Consider the following 15093-nt stretch of genomic DNA (forward strand, 5'->3'; position numbering starts at 1 on the left):
CAGATTTTTTCGCACTGTTCGATTATTCGTACCACTTCCTGGGTCCTGCGAGTCTGAAAAATTAGTCAGGGGTTTATGTTGTATAATTCTATTTTTAACATATAAAAAGTGCATTGAATATTGAAAAAGTGTAATTAAGTATTCTGATACTGTAGAGTGGTATGGTAGCACGAGGCAGAATTGTGTCCTTTCGTTTCGACACAAAACAAAGTGCTGTGTCACTCAGAGAATTTTAAATTAACTCGGGGAAATTTGGAAACGTGCAGGCTTCAAACAAGCACATTATGTGATTCTGGCTCGTTTCAATGATCACAAAGCTCTTGTCTTGCTTTGTGGGACAGAATGAGTGTTTGTAAGAATTGTGTTCAGCTAAATGGTTAAACCAAAGCTATAACTTCTCCTGAATAATGCATTGTGCCAACCTTCTTCTTAAAATATGATTTGTAAATTATGGGGTCCTATGCAGTGCTTTTAAATTTCAGTCTGATGCTCGTAGAGACCAGTTCTACAGAATTGTTGCATAAAAGTATGATTTTTAAAATCATTGCAGGGCAGCTTTAGATGCAAAGTATTGACAGTCAGTACAAAAATACATTCTGCTCTTTGCAAGACTGGCTGGTGGATGTGTTTCATGCCTGCCTGTAGAATTTTGCAATGATAGTACGGGTGTGGAAAATGCTTTAATTTACAGAGGAAAGCCTTATCAGAACTGCCTAGTGATGAAATATTGAATTGAATATTGCCCCACTGGGGTGACTCGGGTTAGGGCACTCTACTGCTGTACCCAAGGATTTGGGGTTGAATCTTGGCCTCGGTGGCCGCTTTTCGATGGAGGTGACAAGTAAGGTTTCTGTGTGCTGTGCGATGTCAGTGCATGTTAGAGAACCCCAGGTTGTCGAAATTTTCGGAGGCCTCCACCATCAACGTTAATAGAAATAAGGTCAGTTGCCAAACTGGGAGCTGTTTCGCGGCGGCGCCGTCACTGGCCGCTTTGAGTGGTGCTGCAGTCGAACTAGGATCCAGCTGGTCTGATTGGTGAATGGACTTGTACAGTCGTGCAGCATAGAGTGCAGTGCGCTCGCGACGTGGTTGCTGTAGTGATCGTTGTTTGTGCTGCCTATGCTTGCACACAGAGATTATAATGGTCAAGCCGACGAGCTGCGTGCCAGGCTGGACGAGCGGTTACAGAGCAACAAAACCGTGAGGCATTTGTTCTCTGCAAGCTTCCGGCATGGGATCGTGCAATCCCGCTTGTTTACAGAAAGGTTTCTGTCAAATCATGTGTTTTCGACCTTTCATTTTCACGAAGATAAACTGAAGACGTACACTGATGTTATCATTGGTAGTTGGTTGGTTGGTTTGTGGGGTTTAACGTCCCAAAGCAACTCAGGCTATGAGAGACGCCGTAGTGGAGGACTCCGGAAATTTCGACCACCTGGGGTTCTTTAATGTGCACTGACATCGCACAGCACACGGACGCCTTGCTTTTCGCCTCCACCGAAAAGCTGCCGCCGAGGCCGGGATTCGATCCCGCGTCCTTGGGAACAGTAGTCGAGCGTCGTAACCACTGCGCCACCCCGGCGGGGTGTTATCATTGGTAAATAATTGAGAGGGGTAAATGGAGCTTTGTTGAAGAATACATAAAGTTTTTCCTAACCTGCCTTTATACCTATCAAAGCCGCACAAAGAAGCGAAAACTGCCAGACAGGAAGGTACAGTAATGGAAGAAAAACAAAATGAATCCGGACTGTCACTCTGAAGAAGCATCCTTAAACCATCATTCCCACGCTGGTGAAGATAGCGGAAGGTGACGGCGGAGGCAGCTTTGTGGTGTTTTTGATGCTCAGGAACTGAAAGTACTAAATATATAAATGTGTCATTATCTTCTAACTGAAAAGCGCTAATGTGTTCCTGGAGTACTCAAGGACCATACAACCTACTGAACTACTGACTGACACTAGTAAGTGATCGAGCAACAAACGACTGAAAACGTGCCCTGAGATATCTAATCTGTTCGATTGTGGATCAACTTTAGAGCAGGAAGCTACCATGAATAGCATGTTACCTGCACTTTGTACAGCTTACAGTGAAAGTGAGGAAGTTTTATATGGTAAAGTGGATGCATATTTACCAAGATTTCTGTCCGAGAGGAGTAATGTGAGTCAGAAGGAAAATTAAGTCTTGGCTGCTATAATGTATGCATTCATTATAAAGTGCAAAAAGTACTGTGAATAATTTGTACCATAATATATATAGGCAGCTATGAATAAGTGACCTCTGTATTTGTGTTTGCAGCAACGCACTGCTTGAATTATCACAAAATAAATACTTGCAAAGCTGGCGCTGGCCAGGGACAATAAACCGAAAGTATAGAGAATCCCAAAAAAGACTAAACTTTACTGTCTCGAGTTGTTTGCGCCGGAGCTACTCTCTACGCTCCCTCTTCTCTTGTGGGAAGAGAGGAACAGAAAACTCACGAAGCTGAAGGAGTTCGCCGCCTTCGCGGCTTAGGTTGTGCGTGGCGCGTGGATAAAAGTAACTACATGCTCATTGAAGAAATTAGTGCTGTACGCATAATCTGCTTATTCCAAAAAACCACACCAGAGACATCGTAGTTACTCGGGATCAACTTTAGACTGCCGCAAATGCGGCCCTTTGTGCTGTGAAGATCTTGCTAATTGTTCATTAAGCGCATATGCGGTGGCGTAGAAACAACAGAAACACGTGCCAGGCCTTTGCACTGACCTAATCTTATTAGTGACCTTACGATAAGCCTTGCGATAATCTGACCTCCGCCTTTAGTGTAGATGTCTCATATATGCCACTTTGGGGACGAAGCTCGCACAACCACGTTCCATTTGAAAGATGACCGCCGCCCATGTCAGCCAGCGTTGGCTGAGCAGCGATCACCTGTGCAGCTCTGCTTCAGTAAAGTTTTGTAGCATGCTCGCCACACGGGGTTCAGACTTGACTTTTTTCTTTAGCGTAAATAATGGCAAGTGCGGCATTTGGGACACCAGTTAATTTAACATTCCCGAAGGCTACATGCTCCGCCGGACGGCCGGTCCCGCGGAGTCTGCTTGCATTTCGACGCGACCTGGAACCGAGTTCGACGGCTGCGCCACCTCGCGTTAAAATTGAGGCGCCGATTCAGCAGCTTGCAGAACCCGGATAGTTTGGCAACTGATCTTAGTTCTATTAACGTTATCCACTATGGCATCTCTCATAGCCTGAGTTGCTTTGGGACATTAAGCCTCATAAATCAAACCAAGCCAAACCAAACCTTAATTGAATATTCCGCTAAGAGAGCGAGAACTTGGCCAAGTATGGTATACATACTGCTTTTGTTGTGCTAAATTCTTCACGATACAGAACAAACTTGACGCAGGCAAGATGAAGTGCTTTGGTCTTGTCCCTGTTGATTTTTGTTTTGTATTGAACTTAGCATGTAGATACCAGCTTGTATCTGCTGTCGATTATTTGTGGTGTGCATTAAGTTTTGAGCTGTCATAGGTGTTGTTTAAAAATACCTTCCTTGGTTGTGTAGCACTGTGTCGCCAAGACGACACTACCCTCTTTTTGTTAGAAAACTTGTGCAGATTTTGTGACAGTGCCATTGTAGGATCCACGCAGAGCTTTTAAATTACTCTGATACTCATAAAGATCACTTCTGTGGATTTTTTGCATAAGAATATGACCATCCACACAATTTCAGGCCATGTGCAGTGCCGTCGAAGGCATCGTAAGTACAGAAATATATTGTGCTCTTTGCCCAAGATAATGGTAGCTTATTACTCTAATGGTTTAAAAAGGCCATAAATAGTTGCTGCATGTGGCATAGGAGCTGAACCGCATCATTGCAATGCCACCAATTAATTCTGATTTGGGTTTGCCTGATGGTTGCCTTCATGCTTTGTACAAGGCAGCAGCAAAGCATCCGTGTACGCCATGTTTAGTTCACTGTTTGCTGTAGTTGCTTTGGGATGTGAAAGCCCTGTGAACTAACATTCAGGTATCGCACCTTATTATGACTCATATTAAGACCAAAATGTGTCTGACATCAATAAACTACACATTGTGCATTGGTTGGGTATTAGTATTACGTAGAGTATCACACCATTTGCACTGGATCGCATTTGTAATGCTGTATAGTAGTATTAGGTTGACAGAGTGTGGTGACCTCTGTGGAACACTGGCTCCTGATAGGCAGTGGCACGGTAAAGTGATTGAGAGACATTAGTTTGCTTGGGTTCCATGTCTTGTGAATGATTTTACAGTTGCTGTCTGTGAAAGGGTGACTGGTTTTCATTTCTGACCTGTTACATACACCAGCTCAGCTTGATTGCCCACCATGTGTTAACTCTGTTTTTTTCTTTCATGCTTGCTCAGCAGAAATGATCACATTGTGTGAAAAAGGAATTTTTCACACAATGGGTTCCATGTCTTGTGAATGATTTTACAGTTGCTGTCTGTGAAAGGGTGACTGGTTAGCATTTCTGACCTGTTACATACACCAGCTCAGCTTGATTGCCCACCATGTGTTAACTCTGTTTCTTTCTTTCATGCTTGCTCAGCAGAAATGATCACATTGTGTGAAAAAGGAATGGGAAATGAAATCTGTTTGGAAAGTACAGCAGTACTTGAAAAAAAATGTTGTCAGTGGGTAGAGTTCCCTGTGTGGCCCATGATAAAGTACAAAGGGTGTTGGTCTTGGCTTATGCCTGGTTCAAGGTTTATATATCCAGAATAGATAGAGACAGAAGAATTTGTAAACAGCATTTTTCGTGAGTGAGCATTATAGTTCGGCTGTTGGCTTCTTCGTGCATCATAAGGAGCCCGTCACTTCCTCAATTTTCTGCTTATTAGCTTGCGAGGGTCTCTGGTTCTCATAGTTTTGAAGCCATAGATGTAACCCAAGCGGGTTTTCGCACAACTTCTGCCCTGCCATGTCTATCACTTTCACGTGACTCTCACGGAAACACAGGACGTTCCACTTCTGCCGCTATGGAAGAGGGCGCAGCTGGTGAACACTCAAGGTTCAGTAACAGGCAACATTAATACCCAAACAAGTAGAAGGTTCGACAGCTGTCGAAGTAGCTTTGTTGGTACGAGCACCGGACGAGATATTCGGAGGTCGTGGGTTTGGTCCCCACCATCAACGCGTTGTTTTTCCTTCTACTTTGTATTTATCTTTTACCCAAAACTGATTACAGTACTAACTTAGGTAAATAACACAGTAAAAGAAAAAAAAAAAGTTCCCCTTCACTTTTCTTGGCCACGCGAACTGTTGCCTTCTTTTCTTCGTGCATCATGATATGCTCCTCACTTCCTCCTCAATTTTATGGTATTATAGTGATGTAATGAGCATTATGTACAAAGTGCACGTTAGGGAAGTTGCTGGATGGGTAAACTATGCCTCTTAAGACTGCCCTTTAAAAATAAGCTCTGCAGGAAAATACTCCTCCTAATCAGAACTTTTTATCTATGTGCTCAGCTACCGGATTCAATTTGCATCACACTCTCTATTCTTTTCAGCCTGGCTGCCCCTAGACCATGTGCACCAGGACAGCCCTTGCTGGGCACGTCTGCCGGACCAGGTGGCAGGCAAAGGAATCCACAAAATTTAAATCAGAAACCCTCGTCTATACCTGCGAAGAAGCAGCTGCTTTCTACTGCTCAGGACAGCGGACGGCGCGAGCAACCAGTGGCTAGAGACTTGAAACAGGGCAGCGCAGTTGTTGAGGTCCGCAGTGGCAGCCTGCACGACGCGGGCAAAGTTCCTCCCGGTTCATGCAAGAGGAGCCTGTACAGCCTGCTGCAGGAAGTTGAGACTCCTGCGGTGCGTATGCATGGGTTCTCATCATAACGCCGATTCACATTGCTTCCCCAGCATGGCCACAATGGTTGAGAAGCGCCACTTGCAGTTGCATGGCATGCTGTTGTATCTGCCGTATGGCTTGAAATTTGGGTTTGATATATTCATCTTTCCCACACTTCTGCACAGCATTTTCAAGCAGAAAATTTGTTTAAGCCAGTAATTCAAAACATCCAGGTTCTATATGTTCCGTTTCGGCTGTACTCAAAGTTGTTGCAAATAGCTAATTGAATGTCCTCTTATGTGATTAACTGAAAAAAAAATCAAATAGTGTTAAGAATTATTTAAAACGAATCGAATCCATTGTAAAGTCTGCGATCATATTGCTTGAAATTTGAAGTGGATGCGCTCTAGTATTTTTTTACTTCGACATATGTTTCAAAAATGGGGCTTGTTTCAGCACTGCACAGCACCCTGCCGCAACCTCTCTGTGCTGGAAGGAGGGTTCGGCGATAGCCCAGTGGATAGTGGTAGTGCTCATGCATACGGGGCTCACAACTGTGTTCAGCTATATTTCGCAAGCCTTGCTTTTGTGCCGAAATCAGATTTGCTGGCTTTACCTTTTCACCCTCTCAACTGATATTAGGCTCTAGTTTTGCGGTCACTATAAGTCACAGAAGGCAATTTTCTGATGTGTATGACATGACAGTCATAGAGTTAATCTACCGCCTTTAATGCAGGCTCATACTGGCGAGTCGCGGGTGTCACGCGGCATAATTATGCCGATTCGTCACAGAGGGGGAGACCCGAACAAATCGCTAGCGGCTCATTTGAGGGTGCCACTCGCTGACCAATTTCTTGTGACGCAATATTGAGTCCCAGAACTCCTCATCCAATCAGGGGCGCTGCAGGACCGGATGTTTTTCTACTTCTATTCTTACTTTGGTGGGAAAATGGTGCATGTTTGCGTCCGTACAACTTGATGCGCATGCAGTTGCTTTGCACACGTCCATGAGTGAGTGAGTGAGTGATGCCTGCTCACTCGCATTTGTATTCTTCGTCATGCACTCAGAGCTCGGGCATGAGATGATTTCATAATCTGCTACTTTGCGGGAGCAGAAACAAGGGCACGGCTACAACTACTGTTTCATTGTTCATCAAACTAGAGCCTTTGGCTGCCAAAACGGCATTCATTGCACATGAGTATAACCATGAGCTCTTCTTCCTCGCTGAAATAATTGTACATATCTATGTCTGAAAGGAGTGCAAACTAATCTACCTCAAGTGCGGTAGCAGACAAAAGGGGCCAAATAGACACGAAAGTCGGCTCTTCCCTCAAATCATGTTTGGAGCGAGAGATGTCATGGAGCAAGTCGCACGCCTGTGTAAAAACCTGGTCGACGAACCTCTGTCGTACGACCTCTACAGCTTGCCAGTGTGAATTGGCCTTTAGTGTTGCATTTCTCCTGGTGGAAAAGTGTTTCGATAGTTAAAACTAAACTTGGGAGCTTATAGTGCTGCTGCTACCGCTTTGCTGTCTTGCATAGCTGTTTCGTGGCAATATTTACACAAGTAGCAGATACCGTATTTACTCGCATAGTGAACTCACCCCCAACATTTGTCGCATATAATTTGAAGAAAGAAACATGCTGTTCATTATCGTGCCCCTCCGTCTCACGCCGCAATCGTTGCATTCCTTGGCATCACGCCTAGATGCTGTGCAGCGATAGCATCACGCCGTTTTTTGTTGTTTTTTTTTTTTCTCTTTTGATAGTTATGGGGGTGGGGGGGGGGGACAAACTTGCGGAGTGGCAAAACGTCGTGCCCTTGACAGGAAGTTCTGCAGTGGCTTGCTCAGCGCGTCTGATTGCGAAAAGTTGGTGTTTAGTATGTTTGCTTTATTATGCCGCGAGGGGGGTGGGCGCCATCCACTGCCGCAAAATTATTGGAATGCGTGATAGTAACAAATGCCTTTTGAAGCGAGCGATGCTAAAAAATGGCATCATGATCATGGCTGACTGCATTCTTTCATTGATGATTGGTAGATGGAAGGTTGAAGGATTTTGCAAAAAGTTTTTTCCCCTGTGTAATTAACCCACCACTCAACTGATGTCAATTCTTCTTTAAAAAAAGTGGGCTCATTACCCTAGTGCATATGGTAGTCTTGCAGATATCTTACTTGTATTCAATTGGATTCTCTCACTATTTGGCTCAATTTTTGACTATATTAGGTGTATTTGATTTGCTGGCAAAGCTAGCATATACATACATATTCTGTTCAGTTCCAAAAGAGTACTGTTTGCATATTTTTGCATTTCAGGCCTTTATTACCAGGCGTGATGCTATAGTAAAACAATAAATTAATACATGGCACATCAGGAAAGCAAAGCCTAGCTGGAAGTTATACATGGCTTCTCAAACATGACTTTTGGGGGGCCGAGGAATGCCATCTTATAATCCAAGCGTCATAGGAAACTTGTGTATCCACGTAATGAATGCACCTGCTATTCTGGCTGCCAAATTTAAATTCTTTTCCTCATGTGGCTTGAATATGTCCCTATTTTCTTTCGTTTAACCAGCGTTAATTCATTTACTCGCATATTTTGTGCACTGTTTGCTTCAAAATGTAGGCTTCAGAACCAGGGGGCACAAATTGTGTGATTCTACAGAGAAGTTTTAAAATCTCTAAATGTGTCCAACATGCACACTAGATACCATTCATTGCCACATCGATGTTGATCCTGAAACTCATATCCCTCACTGGCCAAAAAAAAAAAAAAAAGTTAGCTTCAAAGTTCGTGTTGATGCCGGCAAAAAGGTGTCTCAAAGAGCCGACAGGGCCTGCATGTGACCCCACAGCTGCACGTTAAGTAGGCATATTGTGTGCCTTGGAAACTATGATATGAATAACGCATGAGAAATGTGCCTCCTCCGGCACTTCGAAGAAGTTTTAACACGTGCGGTACGGCTAGCCTATCGACATGTCTTGCTTTTCAGACTCCATTTAGAGAAGCAGGCAGCAGTGTTTTTATAAGAAATTCATATCATGCAGAAAGAGAGGGGGAGGGGGGGGGGATGAAATGAATCTTATTGTTCGCCTGTGGCATGAATGCACGACTTGAATGCACTCACGCTGACAGCACACTCCATGGAGCAGTGTGCAGTCTGACAGGTTACTGCAGCACTCACCCGATGTCGCTAAGCCTAACGCGCTCCTCCAGTGAAGCTGCAGCAAAAGCACTTCTGAACTAGCCCCGCACTGGTCACAGAAACATTAATCTTGTCATAACTCTGCCATCATCTCCTATTCCGGACAGTTCCCACCAGCCGTAATACGAAGTGGAGAGGTTTTTGATGTAATATCCTTATAGGAGGTTTGTTGGGCCTGCACCAATAATTTGTAAAAGATCTATCGCGCCTCGCACGTGTAGGGATAACGAAAGTATCACTCTGCCTGTTGCATGGGTCTCTCACGGGCCTCTCCAGCCATGCTGGCTACGCCCTACAGCCGAATCGTGGACACTTGACCAGCATTTTCAAGGAGCGCATCGGTCGTGCCTTCGAGAAACGGATACTGAACACGTTCAGAGGTAGGAGAAAGATGTCTTTAGCAAGGGACTGTAAGCAAACGATACACTGGATGATGATAATCGCAAAGACCCTGAATCCGTGAATACTTCCTCGGCGCATACACCGTGCACCTCTGCGCGGTGCTAGACACGAAGAGACGAGAGCGTGGCGCATGCTAGTCGGCAGCTCGTGCATCCAACCTGTGTCCGAGCTGGAAATGGCCTTCTGGTTTTAGAACTGTAAGAGGACCATGTGATTTCCGCAATTTTTGGGGTGAATGTGAACTGCTCTTCTCGCAGTGGATGATTTTCAGCGATCGCGTGTCGGCGCAAGAAAGGGAGCAAACCAGCACCAGCATACGGGGTGGCGTTGGATGCGAAAGCGTAGAGCACTTACAACTCGTGAAGCAACTGCGAAATGTAGTGCAAATACTTTTACTGATCTTTTATCACTCGCATTATATGTGGATGAATACTTTTTTTTTTCCGTTTTTGCTATCCCGAAATTACACCTCGTATTATATGAGTGTTTTTATGGTATATTTAACCAAATTTTTACTTTGCGTGATGCTCACTCAAGGTTGCATTTTAAAGGTGTTTATAGTTGTTTGAGGGGTCTTCTTGATTCTTTCTTGCAGGAGAGTTGTTATGTGGAAATAAATGGAAAGCTGTACCAGGTGCTGAACATCATTGGGAGAGGTGGTTCTAGCAAGGTAAAGTTTGGCCTTGTTCTGTTTTGACAATTTCTCTGTTCAACCATGAACAATGCGAACAGGTTGATGAAACAGAGACTGCGTCTTTTGCTGACTCTTATTGTCAATGAGGGAACTTTTCAGGTTAGGCGAGCAGGTAGTGAGTGAACTGACATTTACTACCTGCTAGTCAGTGTTTCAGTGCTGTATTCCAGCTCCTTTTTTAAACCACTGCAGCATAGGTCCCACTCCGTGGCAGGTGATTTGTAAGGCGGTACTTATATGAATTTCTCTTCTTGTCAGTGTGAATGCAGCAGTGAAAGTATTGATGCCAATGTGTGCTTGTAGTTAACCCATACTTACAGTAGAATCTGATTAAGGCAAACTTCCAGGTACTACCAGAGATTTTTGTTAAAATTTTTTTTTTTTTTTTTTGTGTACAGAAGTGCACTTCAGTATGGTCCAAGATTAAATGTGATTTGCTTTACGGATATCTGTTGTTGTTGTTTTTTTTTTTTTGTCTTTTTGTGAAAGTGTTGCCTCAAACAAGAATTGATTAGAATATGGATGAAACGAACTGATATGTTTATTACATGGGCACTCTCCAGCTGACTGTGTGGCTGAAAAAAAGTTGTCAATGAGGCGCTGGTTTCCCCGAGGAGTAGAACCACATCTATAGTGACTTCAAGAAATTACATTGGAAAACAAATGCCTGAAATGTCGAAAAGTTGAATCTTCATATAGCTACAAAAACAACAGCAAAAGTTTTGCAGTTAGTGACAAAAAAAGGCTGTGGTCATCTGCTTTTCAGCAAAGGACTGTGCAGAGTGATGATTTTTTGCAATTCCATCAGGCTGCTTTGCTTACTGGCTGTTGAGAATATCCAAGTAGAACTACTCCAGAATAGTAAGGGCAGCCGTGGGCTCTTTCACAGGCACGACACGGTAACAATTGTGCCCATGTAAGGGTAGCCATGGAAGCGAGGAGAGTACACACTTGTGTCTGAATGGCCAGGTGTCATCTGAAAGAAACGACCAGCGACATACCAATTACAAGGAAACTATGCGCAGCTAGGCTTGGCTATTTGATGCACAGTTGACAGTCGGCACTGGCGCTGGCTGGTAGCGAAGCTCAGGAGATATTATGCTATTACAGAGTGCTCCGGTAGCTTCGAGTGCCGATTGGACCTCTAAAAGGGCCTCCCATCTGACCACGAGAGAGCTAACTATTTAGAGGAGTCCAATTTTGCTACCCTGCCACTTTTGGATGTCAACCTGATGTGTCCACTCTTGGCTGTTGGAGTACAAGATGAAAAGTTTTGTGATTAGGCAAATTTAAAAGAAACTGCAGTACGAATTAAGCCATTTTTAAAATGTAAAAAAAGACCTGGCCAACCAAAATATTCGAGTTCATTTGAATCATTTGAATAATTAATTAATCAGTTAGAATTAATGCGTCTACTGTAGAGTAACTTGTTTTCCACCAATTATAGTCTGATTCTATTAGGTTAATTTACTTTAGCCATTATAATTGAGGAATGTGAGCGCAGACTTCATTTCATCTTGCACTCCAACAGGCAGCAGCCAAGAGTGGACACATCAGGTTGACATCCAAAAGTGGCAGGGTAGCAAAATTTGACTCCTCTAACCAGTTAGGTCTCTCGTGGCCAGATAGGAGGCCCTTTTAGAGGTCCAATTGGCACTCGAAGCTACCATAAGATACTCTAAGATAGCATAATTTAATCCCCTGAGCTTTGTTACCAGCCAGCGGCAGTGCCGACTGTCAACTGTGCATCAAATAGCCAAGCCTAGCTGTGCATAGTTTCCCTCTGATTGGTATGTCGCTGGTCTCTTCTTTCAGATAACACCTGGCCATTCAGACCCAAGTGTGTACTCTCCTCGCTTCCATGGCAACCTTACATGGGCACCATTGTTACCGTGTCGTGCCTGTGAAGGAGCTCACGGCTGCCCTTACTATTCTGGAGTAGTTTTCAACACACAGATATTTAGGACCGGAGATTGGTTTACAGTGCAGACAGACAAACGCAGGAAAGAATGTGGTGACAGGACAGAACGCTGTCACTTCTTTCTTTCCTGTGTTTGTCTGTCTGCGCTGTAAATCAATTTCAGTAATGCACCAACTAGTTTGCAGAAACGTTCTCACAATTTAGGACATGTTCATCTACAACCATCACATTTCCAGTTTGCTGTTTCTGTGTGCATGCTAGTATTTGTCTCAATAATTTGAGAGAAGACAGGGACATTGATATCAAGGCTTCGTCCGAAAAGTAACTGTGTGACGTGTTTAAACACCAGCAGAGAAGCTTGCTACTGAATGTGTGGGGCAGTGGTGGGCTAGCAAGCAGTGGGCGAGCACTCGAGAATGAAATGCACATTGCATCAAACCTAAAGGGCGGGCTGGACCTGTGCAGGTGTAATTCCAGTAGGTTAAATCCAGTGCTGTTTCGTTGTGGTGCGGTGCAGTTTTTAAATTGTCTGTTAATGATGCTCCAGTAATCGCAGCTGTATGGTTGCTTATGACTGTTTCAGTATTGGGAAGTAGTAATTACTGGGCTGTTCGCTCGTGAAACAGTGCAGGAATAAGTGCCTGTATGCACACTTGTGGAAGGTAGAAACTTTGAATCTTTGCAGATACTGTTGAAACATTGCGAGGCCATGGAGTAGACAGAATTCTTGTAGCTTAAGAGTGCTTGTTTCTTGTTACTACAGCTGCTTGTGTTTTAATAGCCAGTGGCAAGGGTTGCACAACTGCATCTTTAAATTTTAGTTTTTGCCTGGTTTTTTCGCCACCCATTGTTTACCTAGCTGCCCGTGGACTTTACAGAGGAGCTTTTTTCTTTTTGTTTTTCTTAGAGGGTTAGGTCCTACTTCCTCCTTATTTCCTTGTTTCAAGATCAGCAGCAAATCAGAAAATTCTTTAAGCTTTTGAGTCATATTTGGCCCTAATAACAATAAATTTATGTCCAGTCATGGTTTGCGCTGTATTTCTCTTTGACATTATGTAACATGGCAGAGAAATTAGTGACCTTGCTCCATCATCATCATCTGAACTATACCCACTGCAGGCTGAAGGCCTCTCCCATAATCCTTCAATTAATTCGGGGCTGTGCTAGTTGCATTTACCCCTGCGAACTTAACCTCATCCACCCACCTAACTTTCTGCCACTTCCTGCTGCGTTTTCCTTCCCTTGGAATCCAATTTGTTACCCTAAGCAACCATCGGCTATCCTCCGCACTATATGCCCTGCCCATGCCCATTTCTTCTTCTTGATCTCCACTAGAATGTCATTAACTCGAGTTATTTCTCTGACCCACTCTGCATGCTTCCTAGGGGGGATGAGGAGATCGGAGGCAAACTTTCTTCTTTTTTTAACCTTAGAGTGATGCAAATTAGTACACTGATTTGAAGTAGCATCAAACAGTCAGATATAAAGTTCCACTGTGATATCTTCAGTAGTTTTTATTTTATTAGTTTACACAATGTTTACATGTTGCTTGCTCGGGGCAAGCCTAGCATGACTATAAAATTGGCTATAGGTCTGTAAATGGTTTTAATGTCTAACAAGAAGTGTGGTCTATATCAAGGCAAATTTCTTTTTGGATTTCTCTGCTCCTTTTAAAGGACTCAGTATATGCACCTTCTCGTTCAGAATGCATCATGGTCTAATTAGGTGAGCCTGGATCTGAGACTCTTGATACATAGCATATGTCAGCAATTACAACGAAGCAAACAGCATTCCAATCCGTGCATTCATTGCAGTGCTATGCTTTTCATGAGCAAGGTGGTATGCTTAAAACAAACGTTTGAGAAAACAAGCCTTAGAGTTCTAAACTGGCATTCATTGCCTATGTACATTACATTGTCTGTACATTTATTTGGAGTGCTTAGAATGGCTCTTTGGGTGAAATATTTCAGTGCGAGAGAGAATGAGTGCAGTAGATGCCAAAAAGCCAAGTTTTCTAAAATCAACCTTTTTGTGCAACTTTTGCAATCTGATCCCCACATTCCCCTATAATGTTACACCTACCATTTTTTGTTCCGTAGCCCTCTGCATTTTCCTCAACCTTAGTAGAACCCTTTTTGTTAGCCTGTACGTTTCAGCCACATAGGTGAGTACAAGTTAGATGCAACTGTGATATACTTTCCTCTTGAGAGATACCGGTAAGCTGCTAGTGATAATCTGTGAGTACTTGCCAAATGCACTGCATCCCAATCTTATTCTCTTGGTTATTTTCCTTTCATGGTCTGGATCTGCAGTTACTACTTGTCCTGAGTAGATATATTCCGCCTACCACTTCCAGTGCTTCGCTAGCTATTACAAACTGCTGTTTCTTCCCGAGGCTTTTGAGCATTACCTTAGTCTTGCGCATATTGATTTTCAGGCTTACTTTTGCTTGCACCATCTGAATTGCTTGCAGGTCTTCATGATGGTAACCCCGCACAAGAAGCTCTGTGCAGTGAAACTAGTTAGCCTGGCACGTGCTCAGCCCGAGGTGGTGGACACGTTCATGAATGAGGTGGCCATCCTGAAGTCGCTGGGTGACTGTGAGCGTGTTGTTCGCCTGTATGACTTGTAAGGCTTACTCTTGTACTTTTTGTTTAATTTCTCTTTTGCATTGTATGGGGAAGATTGACTTCTGTGGTACTAAAGGATGGGAGTTATCTTGACAGTTTTAGTGGCAGAACAGATAGGATAGCAGTTTTGCAGTGCAAAAAGCAGGCTACATGCTTGTGGACTACAAGCAGAGAGAGGAGCACCATTAGTGTCACGTGCACTTATTGTGCCGTCATTGTGTCCATGTTAACTTGTCAGCCCAGTATGCACGTTGCACCTCTCACTTTCCTAACTTTTTATCCGTAATTTGTATGACTGGCACAGTAACTGCTGCAAAATGTTTATCACTTCCATAGAAGTCTCGTGTTCACATTGCTGTGATTCCTGCATGAAGGATGTCTGCCATTTGTCCTTGAGCTGTTTTCTTTTTTTGCAAAGTTT

The 15093-nt window shown here is 43.7% G+C and overlaps 1 protein-coding gene across 3 annotated transcripts in view; it reads left to right on the forward strand.

Annotated features, from left to right (window-relative positions):
• Positions 1-15093, forward strand: part of LOC146203933 (dual specificity protein kinase Ttk-like) — a 78463-nt gene that overhangs the window by 36505 nt on the left and 26865 nt on the right. For all 3 annotated transcript variants that reach the window (XM_084589007.1, XM_084589006.1, XM_084589005.1), the window contains 3 exons: positions 5536-5839; positions 10023-10097; positions 14516-14670. In XM_084589007.1, coding sequence (XP_084445133.1) covers positions 5536-5839; positions 10023-10097; positions 14516-14670 — 534 coding nt within the window. The remainder of the gene's footprint in view (positions 1-5535; positions 5840-10022; positions 10098-14515; positions 14671-15093) is intronic.

The sequence above is a fragment of the Amblyomma maculatum genome, chromosome 1 (genome assembly GCF_055883805.1).
Source record: "Amblyomma maculatum isolate TAMU_Amacu chromosome 1, ASM5588380v1, whole genome shotgun sequence".
Taxonomy (NCBI): domain Eukaryota; kingdom Metazoa; phylum Arthropoda; class Arachnida; order Ixodida; family Ixodidae; genus Amblyomma; species Amblyomma maculatum.